This window comes from Miscanthus floridulus, chromosome 8 (assembly GCF_019320115.1).
Source record: "Miscanthus floridulus cultivar M001 chromosome 8, ASM1932011v1, whole genome shotgun sequence".
NCBI lineage: Eukaryota > Viridiplantae > Streptophyta > Magnoliopsida > Poales > Poaceae > Miscanthus > Miscanthus floridulus.
The window spans coordinates 58,524,350-58,542,434 of record NC_089587.1 but is presented as its reverse complement, the minus strand read 5'-3'; the positions used below and the strand labels follow the sequence as shown (position 1 = coordinate 58,542,434).

The following is an 18,085-nucleotide window of genomic DNA, read 5'->3' as shown; positions in this document are numbered from 1 at the left end:
GGCATATCGTCATAGACCAAATTGGTTACAAATTCGGGGACCTAGTCCATCAACACATCAAAACCATAGTGCACAACACTCAACCCCATAAGCAGCAAGGCTACCATCCACTTTGGTGCAAGATCTCAAGCAAGACCGGATCTCACACGATCAGAAGACTCATAATTTCCTTTGTACGGCGAAAGATGCAACCTTCCGCACTCCTTACCCACTGAGTCAGACCTCGGAGCCTTCTCTAAATTTGTTGCATCAGTCTCAAGAGTAATTCAGGTCATTCCCAAGTGTGCCACCCTTTGAAGACTTTCCAACGCTGCAAAGTGCTTCAGCATGTATGGGGCTTGTAAGCCGCTTAAGATGTCCACATCCCCCTCTAAGAACTCACCATTGTTGTTGTGAGCAACAAAGCCCCATCCATCAGACCCGTTGTAGCACGGTAGGCAGCATAACTGTTAGTTAGCTAGCAACATGACTTAAGTATCTTCACACTAGATATGTTTGGTATCCAACATCCATAGGTTTCATTTTTTATGAAAGGGACAAGGTCAAGATGTATTGGCTGCGACATGTACAATTTTTTGAAAAAATGCTCAATGCATTATTTTGGCAATTTGGGCAGTGATCGATAGCATTTGTTATAGCAAAATGAAAATTTTAGATAGCTTCAGAGCTGGCCACTTATTGGCCAAGAACTTGAAAATTCAAGTTATTTACCCCCTTGGTCACTCTAATTTAATTAGCAAATGTGATCCAAATTTCTTCATACTTGGCAAAGGTGATATAGAACAGATATATGTTCCATTTTTGTGTGACAAGGCCAGGTTCTATTATCTGCGACATATGTAATTTCAAAACTGTTCAAAACATTGTTTTTGACAAAATTGCATTAGTGACAGTTAAGACTTTTTGATACTCACCGGCATTTTCTCTTTCCTTAGCAATCCACATGTAACATGTGTATTTCTAGTAACCTCAATCCTAGGAACCCGCGCAATTGTAGCATGGATGTTGGTCTATTTAGATTTCGCTGATTGTACTGCTAACCAAGAGCATCTTCAAGAGTACCTAATATTTTCTTCCTAAAACATGAAGTTTTACGACTCCTAAAAAAGTATTGGAAGAAATAAAGAAAACCATCTCTAAGCTTATAATCTACTCCTAAAATATAGAAGACAATTTTACATCAGGAATCATATACTATTTCTAAATTATACTAACCACTTTTATATTTTCTCTTTTGTACATTTGCATAAGGAACCATTTCCTACTCTTTATTCTTTTCACGCCCTTTCACTTTAGATTGGCCGACAAACACGCGCAGGAGAGAGAAGATACGCGTGACTCGGAAGCGCGTAACTTTACGCGGAATAGGGTGACTTTTTCCAAGTTAAAAAGATTAGGAGGATGGATTAATAGTTGTTCGACAAGGATTTTTTCTCATCTTGCTAAAAACTAAGGATTAGGAATGGATTTAGGGAACTCCTGGAGATGCTCTAAGATATGTTAGGCCAGACAGCTAAAGCAGTAGTGTCGGTGCAGAAAGTGACAAACTAGTGAATATTTGTAGTTTTGTTGTACGTTGTGATCGGAGGTGGCCTAGCACTCAATGACACAGGATTTATACTGGTTCGGGCAATGTGCCCTACGTCCAGTCGGGTCGGTCGGTGACTTTATTCCTGAGCCCAGGTGCTCGAAGTTTGCAGTGGGGTTACAAACGAGGAGAAAGATGGGGTGTGCAAGAGGAGGTCCGGTCGGCTCCGGTCGGAAGGGCCGAGAGTGACAGGAACTTCGCTATGAGCTAAGTGTTCAAGCGGGTGATTGAGGTCCGAACCTAACGGTTTTGTGGTTGTGAGCTATCGATCTAAGGAACTCTCGCTTACTGAAATCGGTCCCCTTGTTGGAGGAAGCGCACCCCCTTTTATAGATGAAGGGGATGGCTTTACAAGTGAGAGGGTGAGGGTACGTATGCTGCCGAGCCTTGTTGCCCACGCCTACCAAGCCTTGTTGCCCCACACCAGCGGGTACAAGATAGTGGTAGGCGCCTACAACACTGTTGATGTTACTGTAGAATATCAGATGCATGTGGGAGGTCGTGCTGCTTTATTCAGGGATGGTGGACATCGGTACCTGCAAAAACTGTTTGATGCCTAAAGGCATGTGAGGAGACTCGCTATGTTCATCCGGTACGGTAAATCCTAGCGCTCATACCGCTATCGATGCCCAGAGGCACGTGGAGGGCCTTACCGTATGGGAGTTTTAGCGGCCCCTACAATACTGTAGAGGAAGATGTTGGCGCCTACAATACTGTTTATGTGAGGTGGCTGCAGAGTACTGTTCCGTACAGGGTATGGTCCCTGGTACAGTGGTTTTGACTTGTGAGCCTTGCCTTGCCTTTCTCCGCACGTCTTCTGGTTCCTACCAAGTGGGCGTCCCCGGTCGGATGGCTCCAGTCGGCTCTGAGTGCACCGGTCGGAGAAGAGCGGTGAGCAGGGTTCCTACGAGCCCCGGTCGGAGGGACACGGGGTCGGAGTCGGAAGTAGCGCTTTGGGCCAGGCCTTCAGATCGGAGAGGGCGTCCGGAGGCGGCTAGAGGCCGAAGCGAGTGCTCCGATCGGAGTGGTGGGTCCAAGGGGTCGACGAACGGGCGCCGCTCCTTTTAGTCCAGACCTTTAAGTCGGCGACTAGGCCGTCCTTCCGGCTTGTTGTATTTAGACTCTTGGGCCAAGCCTTAGCGCGGAAACCGGTCCCTGAGGGACTCCGGGTTTATGAACCCAACAAGCAGTCTGTGAAATTTTGGAAGGCATGACAATAATATCTGCACCGCCCTCCTTTGAACAAATGAACAGGACATGCAAAGCCAAGAAATAGTAATATTTGGGATTGTTGGAATTACAGTAATTCTGATTTGGCTATAAATTATTAGTTCGTAATTATTTCATAAAAACTCCTGAAATGGTTAAATCAATAGATTAACATATGCAAGCAACAAATATAATAGATGAACTACAGATAATGTGAAAAAAATGACTACATATGCAAGCAACATATGCAGCAGAGACGGCGTTGGCGATCTGCAGGGACGAAGGTACTCACGGAAGCTTCCCTCTCTCCCCGTCTCCTTCATCTGACAGGGCTATAGGATAGGGTGTACTGCAACTACGTTGATCCAGTCCACACACGGACAATACAGAGGGCATCGATAATAGAGGCCCGGACAGACGAGCGCATAATCGTATTTGCGCCGGAATGGAGTTTCTATGATTTTTTTGGAGGATATAAAGACACATTGTTTACCAAACCTTGCTTGGTTATGACAAAAGACCGGTCAGATTAATGGGGGCATTGTTTGCGTATTTAGAGTTACTGTACATTACCTCCATTCTCATATGTATATGTATGATGGCATATACTCACTCCGTTCCTAAATAACTGTCGTCGTTGATGTGCGTGCCGCAAGTTTGACTTAATTTTTAGAAAATATATGCAATATTTGTATCTTCAAATAAATTTATTAAAAAACTTGATTAAAAAAATCTTTCTAATAATATTAAGAGGTATATGCATCGTAGGCCCTTGAACTTGTCTCGTTGTGCCACTTAGGTCCACAAACTCTCTAATCGTACTTCTGCCACCCTAATGTTGTTTAAGTATGCCACCTAGGTCCATAACTCATCGGATCAAGGTTTTTATTGACATGGCGGGAACCAGCGGCGGATCCAAAGGGGGGCTGGGGGGCTCCAGCCTCCCCTAATTTCTTGATTTCAAGCCTAATCACTGTAGCAAAAGCTTGATTTCACCGTTAAATCTTCATGCAAATCAACATCTCCATTGTTTTAGCCCCCCTTATCCCGCATCGTGCATCCGTCACTGGCGGGAACAGAGCGCACGTGAACCGCGCGTGAGCCTGGTTTGGGCGGCCACACAAACCGAGGCTTGCCGGGAACGTGAGGGAGGGCTGTTTTCGTGGAGCCTGGCTTGCGCTAGCGACCACGATGAGTCCACTCACCCTCTCGCTACGCCACTGGCTCCTCCCATGCCGGCCGCCGCACCCGCATCCTGCCATTCTCGAGCCGGCCGTCCGTGGAGCTCGTCCGTTTGTCCGTTCGTGGAGCTCGTACGTTCGTTCGTCCGTGGTGGCTGGGAACTCATCCATCCGTGGCTGCAGCTCACCTGCTCGAAGATGGTGGCTTGGAGCTTGTCCGTCCGTGGCTGGAGCTCACCTGCTTGAAGATCTACCTCGCGCTCGAGCTCGTCCGTGGCTGGGAGCTCTTCTCCCGCTTCCCGTGCGCTGCGCGCGGACGATGAAGGGGCCGGCGCGGCCAGCGCCACCACGCGCGCGTCGGTTGCGTCCTTAGGCAAGCACGCGCGGCGGCGGCGGCGGCTTCAGCCTCGACGCCGGCAGTGGGCGAGCGCACAACTGCGGTGGTGGCCACAGGTGAGCGCGCGACTACGACACGGTCTAGAAAACCGAATGTTTCTCCTCGCGTGGCAGTGCCATGAACTTGCGTCACAGCCCGATGCAGCTGTTGGCGTGCATGGTGCAGACCCTGCTCATGTTCCGACTCGGATCATAGAGGCCGCCGAAGAGCTCGGTGCTGAGGAACCTGATCTAGACGCCGAGCTTGTGCAGCCTCAGGTGGCGCTCCCTCGCCGCGTACCAGAACCTGTACAACTCGGTCTCGGCCGTCTCCGTGTTGGACCGCACGTACGCGAGCGCGGCGGCGGCGGCGGCCTCGAGTGAGCGCGTGGAGGCGACGACCTCGGGCAAGCGCGGCGACGGTGGCCTCGAGCAAGCATGAGGCGGCGTCTGCGGGCGAGCACACAGCAGCGAGGCCGGGTGGCCGTGGGCGAGTGCGCGGCAAGCGGTGAGCGGGGCTGCCGGTTGGAGCAGGGGAAGTGGCGTTGTCTCCGGCGTGTCGGCGCTAGAGGATGCGCTAGTGGTGTCCATCGGCGAGGGGCTAGAGGAGTTTCTAGCTGGTGGAGGACGACGAGCAAGGCCAGCAACGTGCTGCTGGACGCGTCCTTCCGTGCGCGGCTGGGCGACTTCGGCCTGGCCCGAGTGCTCGACGACGACCGCTAGGCCTTCACCGACCTGCACGTCGCCGGCACGTGCGGCTTCATCGCGCCCGCGTACTCCGTCGGCCACAGGGCGTCGCGGGAGACGGACGTGTTCGCGTTCGGTGCGCTCGTGCTGGAGGTGGTCACGGGGCAGCTTGCGCTCCGCGCCGGCGACCCTCGGTGCCCGCTGCTGTCGGACTGGGTGTGGCAGATGCACGGCCGCGGCGCGCTGCTCAGCGCCGTGGACCAGAGCCTCGGTGCCGACGAGTTCGACCACGACGAGGCCGGACGCCTGCTGCTGCTCGCGCTGGCGTGCAGCAGTCCCAACCCGGGTGACCGGCCCATCATGCCGTAGGTGCTGTAGGTCCTGATCAAGGCCACGCCGCCGCCCGAGGTGCCACTGTTCAAGCCCCGGTTCGTGTGGCCGCCCAAACCAGGCTCACGCGTGGCTCACGTGCGCTCTGTCCCCGCCACGTCGGCAAAAACCTTGATCCGATGAGTTATGGACCTAAGTGGCATACTTAAACAACATTAGGGTACCAGAAGTACGATTAGAGAGTTTGTAGACCTAAGTGGCACCACGAGACAAGTTCAAGGGCCTACAATGCATATACCTCTAATATTAATTATGTATCATAAATATTAATATTTTTAATATATATTTAGTCAAAGTTGTTTCTCGGGAAGTGAAAACGATAGATATTTAGGGACAGATGGAGTATAAGTTAAGTGCAATTTTCGACTAATGGGTGACAGACAAGGAAGATCGGGAAGAGTTATATTACATGACTATGAATCTAACCAGTGCGGTGGCAAGCTCGAGTTTAGCATTAAGCTCAATGGGTTAATTAGGACTCAAAGGGTTTAGATTTTGAGAGCACTCCTCCTACATAAATACCGACAGTAGGTATTATGTTAGTGAGATGTCATGAATGGCATATTAAGTCAAGTTCAGAGCGTGACATAAAGTGGTTAAAAGTAGACCGGGCCGTGACAGCAAGGGATAGGAGTTGAACAGCGTGAAAAGACAATTACACCACCACCAATCATTTTAGAAGACATGTAGCAGAAGATAGCGCGTACCTAGCAATAGCAAATTACTTGATCACTTTCACACTCTCACCTTGCATATATTATATTGTATCAGCAAACTACATACTTAATCTGTCTTCATTACATATCTTTGTTGACCTTTTCTTCTCCCCTGGGCTACACTAAACCAAACACTCTGTAACTGTCTGGCTCTGGCATTATAGGTTGTGATGTGATTGGAAGTGCTTCTGCAGCATTATTCGTCCTGTTCTACGGCACTATTTTAACAGTACTTTTCAACAAATAAATAGTATTTTTCTCTCACTATATTTTAGGATAATCCAAATTTCAGTGAAATTGTTGCTTGCTGCAGCCACGCCTCTCAGCGGCTACTGTAAGAGTCAAATAACCTCTGTAAAGCTGCCGTAGTCAAGCAGAACAAAGGAAAATATAGTTTAAGAGCAGGACAAAGTAAACAAGCAAGCTATACTCCTTCGGTCCATAAATATCTGTTGAATTCGTTTTTTAATAAACAACTTTGACTAAATAAATATTAAAAAATATTAATATTTATTGTACATAATTAGTATCATTGGAAAGATCTTTGAATCTACATTTTTTAATAAATTTATCTAGAGATATAAATGTTGCACGTATTTTTTATAAATCGAGTTAAACTTGCGGCACAGACACCCACAATGATAATTATTTAGGGACGGAGGGAGTATTTAACAACACTATTTGTTTCCTCGTAGTCTGACCGGCTGTCTTTGCTCATGTGGTTATCCTATTATACGTGAGCATGATTTCTCTCCATGAAAGAAACGAAACCTCTTCATCATAAGTCATGGCTAGGCAAGTGACGAGCATCAGGAGATCGATGGGGACTGATGGTGTCCAATATATAAATGTTGCTCCGTCGAGAAGAACTGAACAGTGAGCGACACTTGTGTTGAGCTGGAATGTGATGGATTCGTCTCGCTGCTAGACATTACAACGGCACAGTTTTTTAGCAGTTGTTTGGTGGCTACTGTAATTATAGCATGTCATACTTTTTAGTATTATTATGTCCCACACGTTATAGGCTCATTTTTCCTAAGCTTTGCTATAAATATGACTTTAATTTTGCTCGTCACGCTTTATGTGAGCGGTGACATCCATATAGGTGGGGATAATGTCTAGGATACATACACACATTTCATTAGATGCATAATCATTTTCCATGACTACTCCATAAAAGCAAGGAATTTATGTCTAGGTTGTAATAAGACTACCACAAGCAACAATTAATTTCTACTATTTATGCTATTATATGTGACCTTGAATTTCATATATCAAACGTCCAAGACAACCCTACGTATCTCAAGTCTGTGTACGTAACAGTAATAATTGATATACGGCCTATTAGTTTTCTGCAAATCTGGTTGGAGCATTGTTGACGGCAGTTAAACCGTCGATATAACATGCATAGGGGTATAAATATAATCACCAACGAAGGTCTAGGGGTTTAAACTAATAAGTTCCATGAGTTTTTGTGAATCTGTATCTTCTGTAGTGTGTCGGTGTTTCGAACAAACACCGGCTAGTAAATTTATAATTGATGCGCGTTAGGCCCGGATGGTGCGCTAAAAAACACAAGGTTTATACTGGTTCGGACTGAATGTCCCTACGTCCAGTCTGTTGCTGCTTGTATTATTAGCACCGAAAAAAGGTTCGTAGCAGGGGTACAAACGATCGAGAGAGGGACTGGTCCCAAGTCTCTGATGGAATGATCAAAAAGGTTGCCAAGAGCTTAGTCGCTGCTCAGCTATGTATGAAGTGTCGTGTGTGTTCAACTTATCCGTCAAGAGTCGGTCTCCTTTGTTGGAGGAAGCACACCCCCTTTTATAGATGAAGAGGACGGCTTTACAAGTGAGAGGGAAAGGGTGCGTATGCTACCGAGCATTGTTGTCCACGTCTACCGAGCCTTGTTGCCCACACCGGCGGGTACCAGATAATGGTAGGCGCCTACAACACTGTCGATGTCACTGTAGAATGTCAGGGTGGCTGTAGAGTACTGCTCCGCGCAGGGTATGGTCTCTGGTACAATAGTTTTGACTTGCGAGCCTTGCCTTGCCTTTCTCCGCACGTCTTCCGGTTCCTACGAGCCCCGGTCGAAGGGACGCTGGGTCGGAGTCAGAAGTAGCGCCTTGGGCAAGGCCTTCCAATCGGAGAGGGCGTCCGGAGGCCGAAGCGAGTGCTCCGATCAGAGTGGTGGGCCCAAGGGGTCGTCGAGCGGGCGCCGCTCCTTTTGGACCATGGCGTGGTGACCGTACATCTGTCACTATAGAGGGCACGAGTCTCTTCCTGGACCGTAGTGGTTGTCGTATGTCTATGTCAGGTTCCGTGTCTGAGGGCTGAAGGCGGCGCCTACAATACTGTTCGGACTCTGCAATGTCGGAATGGTCTAAAGCGCCCATCCCGTCGTACCCTGGTGGTACTTTTCCTGCCGCGGCACAGGGCATGGTCCTTGGTGCCGTGTTTGACTCAAATGTCATATCGTACCCTGTGCTCATCCTTATGAAGGAGCAGGGTGTACTTGTAGGGCGAGGCGGAGTCTGCCCTCGGCCGTCGAGTGAGGCGGAGGTGGCCCTTGGTCGACGGACAAGGTGGAGCAGCCCTCGGGGGTTGGGCGAGGCGGAGCCAGTCTTCCGTCGTTCGGGCAAGAAGCATAGTAGCGTTCTTGTCTGACCGGAAGCATCAACGTTCGATGGTTATTAGTTCCACCTTATTGGGTACCCCGGTATTAGGTCCCCGACAGCAGCCCCCGAGCCCCTAGGTGATTCGAGCAGAATCGCCCGGGGGGTATTTTGATTTGCCAGACGGTGCGCGCGAGCGCACCCGATGGGTGTAGCCCCCGAGCCCCCAGGTGATTTGGGCAGAATCGCCCGGGGGGTGCTTCGGACCCTTCGCGGGTAAGGTTATGAGGTTTGGTTTCGTCAACCGGTAAGCTTTAAGGGAACCCTGGTGTCCTGTTCGTGGGGATTTTTTCTAGGGTCAGCCTGGCTGGGGCTCAACTTCGGATCGAGGCCCTATTGACGCTCGTGTACCTAGGTCCCGGTTGCTTATGGGCCCATCCTCTGTTGGGCCGATCCCTGGACGTTCCAGGCCTAGGTGGGCCAGAGAAAAAGCATTCTAACCCATATCCCCTCTGTGGGAAAGGAGTCCGGTCCGCTTGGGAAGGCGAACCGTCCAGCACAGTTTTGGTGGGAAATGATAGGGATCATGGGCTCATATCTCACGAGGTGACGCAGCGATACGCGTGGTAGGCTTGAGGATCGAGGTGGACGGTTATTCTTCTCGCATCCATCGCCCCTATATAACCATGAGGTTCACCCCCAGGGTTCCGTATTCTGCCTCCTCACCTTTGCGTCTGACTCTTCCATCGTCAATCGCCTTAGCCTCCTACATTTGTACTACCGCCGTTGTCAGCCTTGCATCCGCGTCATAGCCACCGTCAAGCTCGCGCCCACGTCGCAGCCGTCGTCGAGCTCGCGCCCACCTTTTTTCCGACGCCTCAATGGAGCTATGGGGCAGATCCAGCATTACCCCTCGGCGTTTGGAGGGCCTCATCCGCCATGGCCTCATCCGCCCATAGGCCGCTGCTAAGGGGTGGCTGCTGCCTAGTGATGAGGACGAGTTGTCGTCGCCCAAAGGGTATGTCATGTCCTTTGCTATCTTCCATGAGCGGGGATTCGCCGTACCTATGCATAGATTTCTTCGGGGGCTATTGGATTACTACCAGGTGGAGTTGCAGCATCTTACTCCTAATGGGGTCCAACATAAGGCGGCATTTGTTGCCCTGTGTGAAGGTTTCCTAGGGATCGATCCCCACTTCGATTTGTGGCGGCACTTCTTCACCGTCAGCCTGTCGAAGAGGCGGGTTAGGGGGGAAGGAGGTGAGTGTGCCGATGGGATGTGCTAGCATTCATCTACGCCATACCCGAGCGAGTGGCTACCCGTTGATGCATCTATCAACCTCCAACAAGGGGTAGCATTCATAGTGGTTTTACATCAGGGATGACGTGAATGCCCCCCTGCCGAAGTATTCAGGGCGCCTCATCGAAGAGGCCCTGGAGTCATGGAAGTGGGGCGTTCTGACTAAGGAGAAGAAGCACATCACCGACCTCCTTGCTCTAAAGGACCGGGGCGTGAAGGGGTCAGGGATCATTGGCACCTACCATGCGAGGAGGGTGGCACTGCTGATGGCGCGCGTGCTTCCCCTGCACCGGATGGTGCCTAGAGTGTCGTTTGAAGGGACGGTGCTTATCGATGAAGCGCTTCCTCCCTCCGAGGTGGCGCAACGCATCAAGGAGGTGATGGAGCCTTCGAAGGACTCCACCGGCGTCATCCTCGATCATGTGTATCTGGTGCCGGGGCATCCCCAATGCGGTCAGAACCGGGGTTTTTTGACTTCGTAAGCTTTCTTTCCCCGCGCTCCTCTTTTCCCTTGAATTTCTGATCCCCTGGTGCTAACTTTGGGATGGCAGGACCAGCCGAGAAGACTTTCCTTCAAGGAGAGTCTAGCCTTGGTGCTGAAGGACCGGGTCCTGGCGGCGGCAAATCGCACCACGGCCGAGTGGGACAAGAGGACAAGGGAACTTAAGAAGAAGGAGATGATACGGAAGCAGCAGGCACGGGATCGAGGAGAGGAGGTAAGCAGTGATGACGACGACGACGATGACGACGATGATGATGATGATGATGAGGTAGCTGCTGACGTGGATTGGGATGTCCTGGTGGACGAGGACACGCTGACAAGTGCCCACCCATCCATGTAGGGGCCCTTCCCATTCCACGTGGAGAGAAGCGAGTCTGTGAGGTCGGCCGAGATGGGCTAAACCTCTAGCCTATCCTCGGGGCCGGCGGGAGCCGGAGAGTTCGCCGCTTCATGCGGGGTGCCGGCGGAGGATCAGTGGGTGGGAGGAGGCGAACCCGCCACTGCCCCCGAGGTGCTAATGGAGGGAGGCGGCTATGTTGCCGTGCCCCATGAGATGATGGAGCCGTGTGGTGCTGCCACCCTGCCCGAGGCGTTGACGGAGAGGGGCGGCTATGTTGCCGCGCCCTCGGAGATAAGGGAGATGAGCTCTCCTACCCAGGAGCAGGGGGCAGGCTCGAAGCGGGCCCACCCAGATGAGTCGGGGGGGTCTGGGGGTTTGTCCCCAAAATGTTCTCACCGCCCAAAGGTGCCAGAGTAAGCCACTGATGCCCCTATTTTTCCTCCTTTTTATTTTCTCGCTTTGACCTTACGCCCTTCACCTTCGTGTAGATTCTTATGGGCAGGCCATTCTCTAGGGCTAGCACCCAACAAGAGCCTTGCCCTCCAGGCAGGATGGACCGCGCTGCCCGACGTCACCCCTATTTCGGGCAGGAGTGGCGCTGACGCTGTGGCCTCGTTGGCCGATCGGGCGGCGCTCGTGCCCTCGGTGGTTGCCGAGCAGGCGGCATCTTTCATGGTGGGCGCGACCCCACCAGCCGGGAGTTTGGTATCATTAGTGGATGTGGTCGTGACCGCGCCTAGCCAAGAGCCGTCAGACATAGCCATGGTGGTGTCTAAGGGGCCGGCACAGTCCATGCCTCCAGTGGCTCAAACGACGGTGTTCGGTGCAGGCTAGACGGAGAGGGATGTAGCCGAATGATCCCCAACCCCGATGAGCTAGGCGCATCTGGATGCAGTCGTGATGGCGTCTGTGGGAGCAGCACAGTCCATGCCACCGGAGACCCAAGCGGTGGTGCCCGTGACCGCGGCAAGCCCGGCGGGGCCGGACGTCGCCATGGCAGTGCCTGAGGGACTGGCGCAATCCGCACCACCGGCGGCCTAGGCCACGGCGCCCGAGGTGGGCCTGATGGAGGAGGACATGGCCAAAGGGTCCTCGGGCATTGTGACGGTGGTGGGGAGGACTAGAAGGGAGCCGCCTTTGGCCCTGTTGTCGAGAGGCAGCCGCTCCCCCACGTAGGGCGAGCCGCCGCTCCAGTGGATGGCCGCTCAGGCCCCAACGTTGGTTCTTTTTTCGCTTGACGATGCTGTCGAGAGCTTAGAGCGGGAAAATCTTGACATTGGGTTCTCAGCTGTGATGGGTGCCTTGAGGGAGGCCAGTGGTGCCTTGCGCGAAATCCTCGTTCCTTCTAGCTGGGTATCTACTTGATCTTCTCCCTTGTTTTCTTCTTTCTTCACGCATTTCTATGTTTTCGTATTTTTGATACCGGTCTTCTTTTCAGTGTATTGTTGCTCATAGCCAGAACAAGTCCTGGTTCCTTCGTGAGCAAAAGGCGGAATGGGACTGCCTTACCGAGGAGGCCCGACTGCGAGGAGATGTGGGAGCACAGCTGGCTGCCGCCCAGCAGTGGGAGGCTGAGGCGTGTCAGGACGCGGAGGAGATCCATGGGATGTTCAAGGACTTGTCGACGAGGGTGAAGCTGGATGGGGAGGAGGCCACCAGGATCCAAAAGGAGCGGGACGAGCTACTCCAGAAGGACGCCATGGCCAGTGAGTAGGCCATAGAGCTCCTAGCAGAGCTGGAGACAGAGCGGGACCTCAAGCTAAAGGCTGAGGAGAGGTCCGCGGTGTTGCAGCAGATGGTGGACCGGGACGCCAAGGTGATCTCCCGGTTGCACAAGGAGCGGGACGAACCACGCCGGACCGAGGAAAGACTTCGTTCGGAGCGCGGCATAGCCCGTGAGGATCGTGACCGGACCATCCGAGAGTGCGACGAGGAGCGTCGGGTGGTCGAGTCCCTCCGAGCGGATCTTGGAGCCACGGTGAACCAAAGGTTGGACACCGAGGACGTCGCTGCTAGGCTGGACAAGGAGCTTACTGAAGTGCGAGGGATCCTTCAGACCGAGAGTGACGAGCATGACCTTTTGCAAGCCGTTGTCGGGGAGGTCATCGATGCCCTGAGGGTGGCGCAGCCGATGGAAACCAGCTCGCTCGCGGCTCATGCCACGGGTATCACGGCGTGGGTGGGCCAACTTGAGGAGGATGCCTTTCACGCTAGGATCACCCAAGCCTTCGCTGTCGCCCATTCCCATTATGATCGGGAGATCAACCTGGAGGTAATGAGCCAAGGCTTCACGCCTGTCTATGAAGATGCTGAGCTAGACGAGATGGAGAAGGCGGTGACTCCCCTTGCGCGGGACCTGGCGAATAGGCTAAAAGAATCGGTTCTCCCTCCACGGAAGTAGTTAGTTGAATAAGTTTGATAAACACTTATCTGTAATATGTGAACAAGTGTCGGTACTTTTGTGTCCAAAAATGGATTCGTGGCTTTTGTTTCGCAATTTGGTTTCATTTGTTTGGTCTTACCTTCTTCCCTTTTTGCGATGAAAAGAGATTGATCCTTCCTTTTGTTAAGACCGTAGGGGAAATTTTGATTATGCTGGTGAGCAAAATTACCGTAGCTGTCTAGGCATAGGCCTTTTGCGGTCTTACCAATCTGTTCCCCCGAACTTTGCCGCCAGTCTTGGTGCGAGGAAGAGGTCTGTTGTAAAGACTTTTTCGAAAAAGGAAAGGAGGTACCCGTACCTTTATCAGCCCTTGAGTGAGATCCGATCCCTTGTGGTTGCTGGGGTCGGATGTTACTGGAGACCGGAGCGAGGGAAGCGAACTTACATTTTGTATTCGCACGTTCCCCTTACTTGGCGATCGCTGCGTGATCGTACGTTCAGTCTCATTGATGGTCCAGACTTCCCTGAGCCCCCACGCGTGGTGGGGATTCAGTCAAGGGCCGGTTCATTTTGTGACTATCGCCCCATCAGCGGTTTTTGGCAACTGGAGGGGTGAAGGCGACATCACTTGCCTCGATGGCCTGAGTGACGTGCTTTATGAGCTCGCTAACGGGGATGTTTAGATGAAATCTGATCCCATTGCTTTGCGACAGAGTCGGCAAAGCCCTCGGGTGGCATTTCGTTGCTCCTTGCCCTGCCTTCCAATAGATTCCCCCTCAATGGGGTTTAAATGGGCTCGGCGAGGGGCTGGATTAAACTAGAAGGTTGAGATGACCCTATCCGCGTCAACATGGGTTGGGCAAAGGCCGTCGAGGCTCATCTGTGTTTTCTCCCCTAGCACTTGTTCGACGCAGGGTGGCTTCGGACCCTTTGCGGGTCAGCCTTCGAACCTTGGTCTCTCAATCCAGCTCGAGCCCTCGAGCCCTTTAGGGTCTGATAGGGGCCGCCCGTGTTTTCGCACATTACCCCATCCTTAGTTTCCACAATCAGAGGGGCTGAGTCGACGACACTTACCTCAATGGCTCAAGTGTCGTGCTCAATGAGCTCGCTATCGGGTATGTTCGTGTGAAATCCAGGCCCATCATTCGTTGACGGGATTAGTAGAGCCCTCATGTGGCATTTCACTACTTCTTAACCCGCCTCCTAGTAGATGCCCGAGCCGTTCGATAGGCTTAGGTGGCCCGTTGGCCTCTCCTCGATGGAGATTCTGTTGGTTTGGTTCGAGGTTAGAATCGAATGAGAAAGGTCGACGCGTCCATGTCCGCTTCTGAGCAGGGTCGGGCAAGGCCACTGGGGCTCGTCTCTATTTTTCTCCCCTGGCTCTGTTTGACGCAAGGCGACCTTGAGCCATTCGCGGGCTAGCCTTTGAACCTTGGTCAGTCACCGCTCATATTGAATGAGGCGGCTGCCACTTCATGACACGATAGGAAGCGTTGAGATGCAGAGATTTGCATATGCAATGCTTGGATGTATGGTTTTAATGTGTCACTAAATTAAAACAAAAGTGGGGTTTGGTAACGTTACCTTGGTGATATGAACGATGGGAAGCTCCAACCAGATGTGTCCGTGCAGGGTTTGGGCCCGATATTTGCGACGAGATCGGCGTCACCTGCATAAGAGTCGCTGTTTTTTGCTTTTTATGTCTCGGTGGTGATTCGAGCCGCCCGATTGATTTTAGTCGACCTGGTAGCTTCTCCCTGAAGGAGGTTCTACATGGAGACCCCTCCAGACCCTTCTCAGGAAGGTGGGAGCCAAGGCTTGCAGTGCGGGGAACTATGAGTTCGATTCATGCTGGTGAACAAAGAACATTGTAGCCATCAAGGCATAGGGTCTAGCGGTTCACCTAGTTGTGTTCAAAGTTTTATACCCACACACCATGCTTTTGGGTTTTAAATGTATGAGGGGTCGGGCGCAGAGAGCGATAGACACCCTCGGTAGCCCCTGAGCAATGTCCGTGCCTTTGCCGTTGCTGGGGTCGGAGGCTCGGTAAAGAAATTAACACTCAAAGTAAGTAAACATAGGTGCTTATCTTTCAATGGTCGTTCGTTCATTGTTTTGCCTAGGCTGCTCGATTGACCTAGGTGGCCCGTTGGGCTCCCCCTAGAGGGGGGTTCCATTGTTAGGTCGTTCCACGGTCCTTCCTGGGGAAGCGGAGAGTTGCCTGCATGCGAGCGTGCCCCAGTTCTCGTGCTCCGGGTGCATTTGTGGCGGGCCACGCTCAGGCGATGTTCCACCTGACTAGGCGATGTCTTGTCGACCAGAGCACGTCCCTCTGGCTCCGTCGCGTCCCCTTGGATTTCTGTCAGCATTGATGTCAGCCTTGAATAGGGGAAGGCAGAGAGTTTTTCGTCCCAACCTTTCGCCTTTCCTTAGCTGCTGAGCCCCTTCTTTAAATAGGGGGGAAGAGGAATTCTCATCCCACCTCCTTGCCAGCCTCTGAGCTGCCACCTCCTCTCCTTCCTTTCCACTGAATGCATCGGTTCCTATGTAAGAGAGGGTAATGCCAGGGAGAGAAAAAACTCATAGATCCGCTCATGAATCTAGAGCGTGATGTCGAGCTGGAGGTCATCCAACGTAGATGAGATGGTGCGATCTGCCCTTGCTATGGAGGGACCAACACTGCCGAAGGAGGAGGGGAACTGGAGGGTGCCGAGCGTCATCGACTTTGCCGTCGTTCATTGCGGCCTTCCTTCGGTGGGAGGCACCTCCTGCCCCGACACCATTGTCAGGGTTGTGGCTGATGATGATGGCATAGTCCCTAGACACCCCGACGAAGGCGCCGCTGTTAGGGTTGCGGCTAATGACGATGGCGTAGTCCTTGGATGCCCCAACGGAGGCACTGTTGTCGGGGTTGTGGCTGATGACGATGGCGTAGTCCCTAGGCGCCCCAGCGGAGGGGCACCACAGTCGTCGGCGTGGTGCTCGACGTTGCAGATGACAGCGCCTTTGAGGATCCCACAAAGCGGTAGGACATCGCCGATGGAGAGCGTGGTGCGGTGGCCGCAGTAGACGAACTGGCCCGTGTACATGGCCGGACGTTGCTGATGGAGAGCATGGTGTGGTGGCCGCAGTAGTACTCATAGCAAAGCTAGGTAGAGACTGTAATTGAATAAGTATGTGGGGGAGCCCCTGAGTGAACAGTCCTTTGAATTTAAGAGTACATTAGTCTTTTTCGTGATGAAATCACTTTGTAAGTGGCGAATTTGTGCAAAGAATGAACAAATTTTCATCTTTTGTTACAACAAACAGTTTTTTAGCTTCCTCTTTTTGTAGAAGAGGTTTTGGTGCTCTCCGACCCTTCCCATGGCTCAAGTTGCAAAAAACTAGGAGTGTGGGTGAATTAATTCTAATTACGCTGGTGAGCAAGGAGGTCATAGCCGATGGGGCGTGGGTTTTTCGCAGTCCTACCAGTTGTACTCAGAATTTGCTCCAAAAATCCTAGTCCTTAGGACTTGTTACGGGAAGAGAGGAAAACTTAGAGAATGTTTGCAAAGGTAACACAGGAAGTGTTTGCAAGATAAACGTATTTGTATCATTTGTATCGGCCCCCGAGTGATGTCTTCCCCCTTGCAATTTGCAGGGATCGGATGTCACTAAAGATCGGAGATTTGTAAAGACAAGAACTGATAAGAAGAAGTATGCGTTTATTTAAGGGTAAAAACGATGTAGCTGCTCGATGTTCCAGGCGTTGGAGAAGACCTCGCCATTGATGGTTTTCAACTTATAGGCGCCTGGGCGGAGTACTTCCGCGATGATGTACGACCCCTCCCAGGGTGGGGAGAGATTGTGGCGGTCCTTGTTGCTCTGCATGAGGCAGAGGACAAGGTCCCCGACGTTGAAGGCTCGGTCCGCACCCATCGGCCGTGGTACCGTTGCAACGCCTGCTGGTACTTGGCCGAACGGAGGAGGGTGATGTTGCGGGCTTTGTCTAGCTGGTCCATGGCGTCTTGGTGGGATGCCTCGGCCCCCTATTTGTCGTATGCTCTAATTCTTGGTGCTCCATAGTCAAGGTCCATTGGGAGAATGGCCTCGGAACTATAGACCATGAAGAAAGGTGTGTAGCTCGTGGCCGGCTGGGAGTTGTCCTTAGGCTCTAGAGCACCGCCGAGAGCTCGACGACCCAGCGCGCGCTGAACTTGTTCAACCGGTTGAAGATCCTGGGCTTGAGGCCCTATAGGAGCATGCCATTTGCGTGCTCGACCTACCCGTTCGTCTAGGGGTGCGTGACGGCCACCCAATTGATCCGGATGTGTTGTTCGTCGCAGAATCAAATGAATTTCCTACCGGTGAATTGCGTGCCATTGTCTGTGATGATGGAGTTTGGTACTCCAAAACAATGGATGATGTCGAGGAAGAATAGTACAGCTTTCTCGAATTTGATCGTGGAGATCGGTCGAGCTTCGATCCATTTCGTAAACTTGTCTATGGTGACAAGCAGGTGGGTGAAGCCCCCAGGCGCCTTTTTGAGTGGCCCAACTAGGTCAAGCCCCCAGACCGCGAAGGGCCACGTGATGGGGATCATCTAGAGTGCCTAGGCCAGGAGGTGAGTTTGCCAAGCGTAATACTGACACCCTTCATAGGTGCGAATGATTTGCTCGGCATCGGTTACTGCAGTGGGCTAGTAGAAGCCCTGTCGGAATGCGTTTCCAACCAAGGTCCTTGGTGCGGCATGGTGACCGCAGACCCCACCTTAGATGTCACTCAGCAAAAGTCTTCCCTATTCATCAGGGATGTAG

The 18,085-nt window shown here is 52.2% G+C and overlaps 1 protein-coding gene across 1 annotated transcript; it reads left to right on the top strand.

Annotated features, from left to right (window-relative positions):
* The first annotated feature begins 4,467 nt into the window (after positions 1 to 4,467).
* LOC136469138 (L-type lectin-domain containing receptor kinase VIII.2-like) lies at positions 4,468 to 5,409 on the top strand. The gene is made up of 2 exons (XM_066467453.1): positions 4,468 to 4,662; positions 5,077 to 5,409. The coding sequence occupies exons 1-2, from the start codon at positions 4,468 to 4,470 to the stop codon at positions 5,407 to 5,409; spliced, it is 528 nt and encodes a 175-aa protein (XP_066323550.1).
* Positions 5,410 to 18,085: the final 12,676 nt, after the last annotated feature.

What these genes read in the sequence shown, in the direction of transcription:
- LOC136469138 (XM_066467453.1), top strand. Translation starts at nt 4,468, where the DNA reads ATGTTTCTCCTCGCGTGGCAGTGCCATGAACTTGCGTCACAGCCCGAT. An exon ending in CTCGCCGCGTACCAGAACCT is followed by an intron (nt 4,663 to 5,076) that starts GTACAACTCGGT and finishes GACGACCGCTAG; the next exon opens with GCCTTCACCGACCTGCACGT.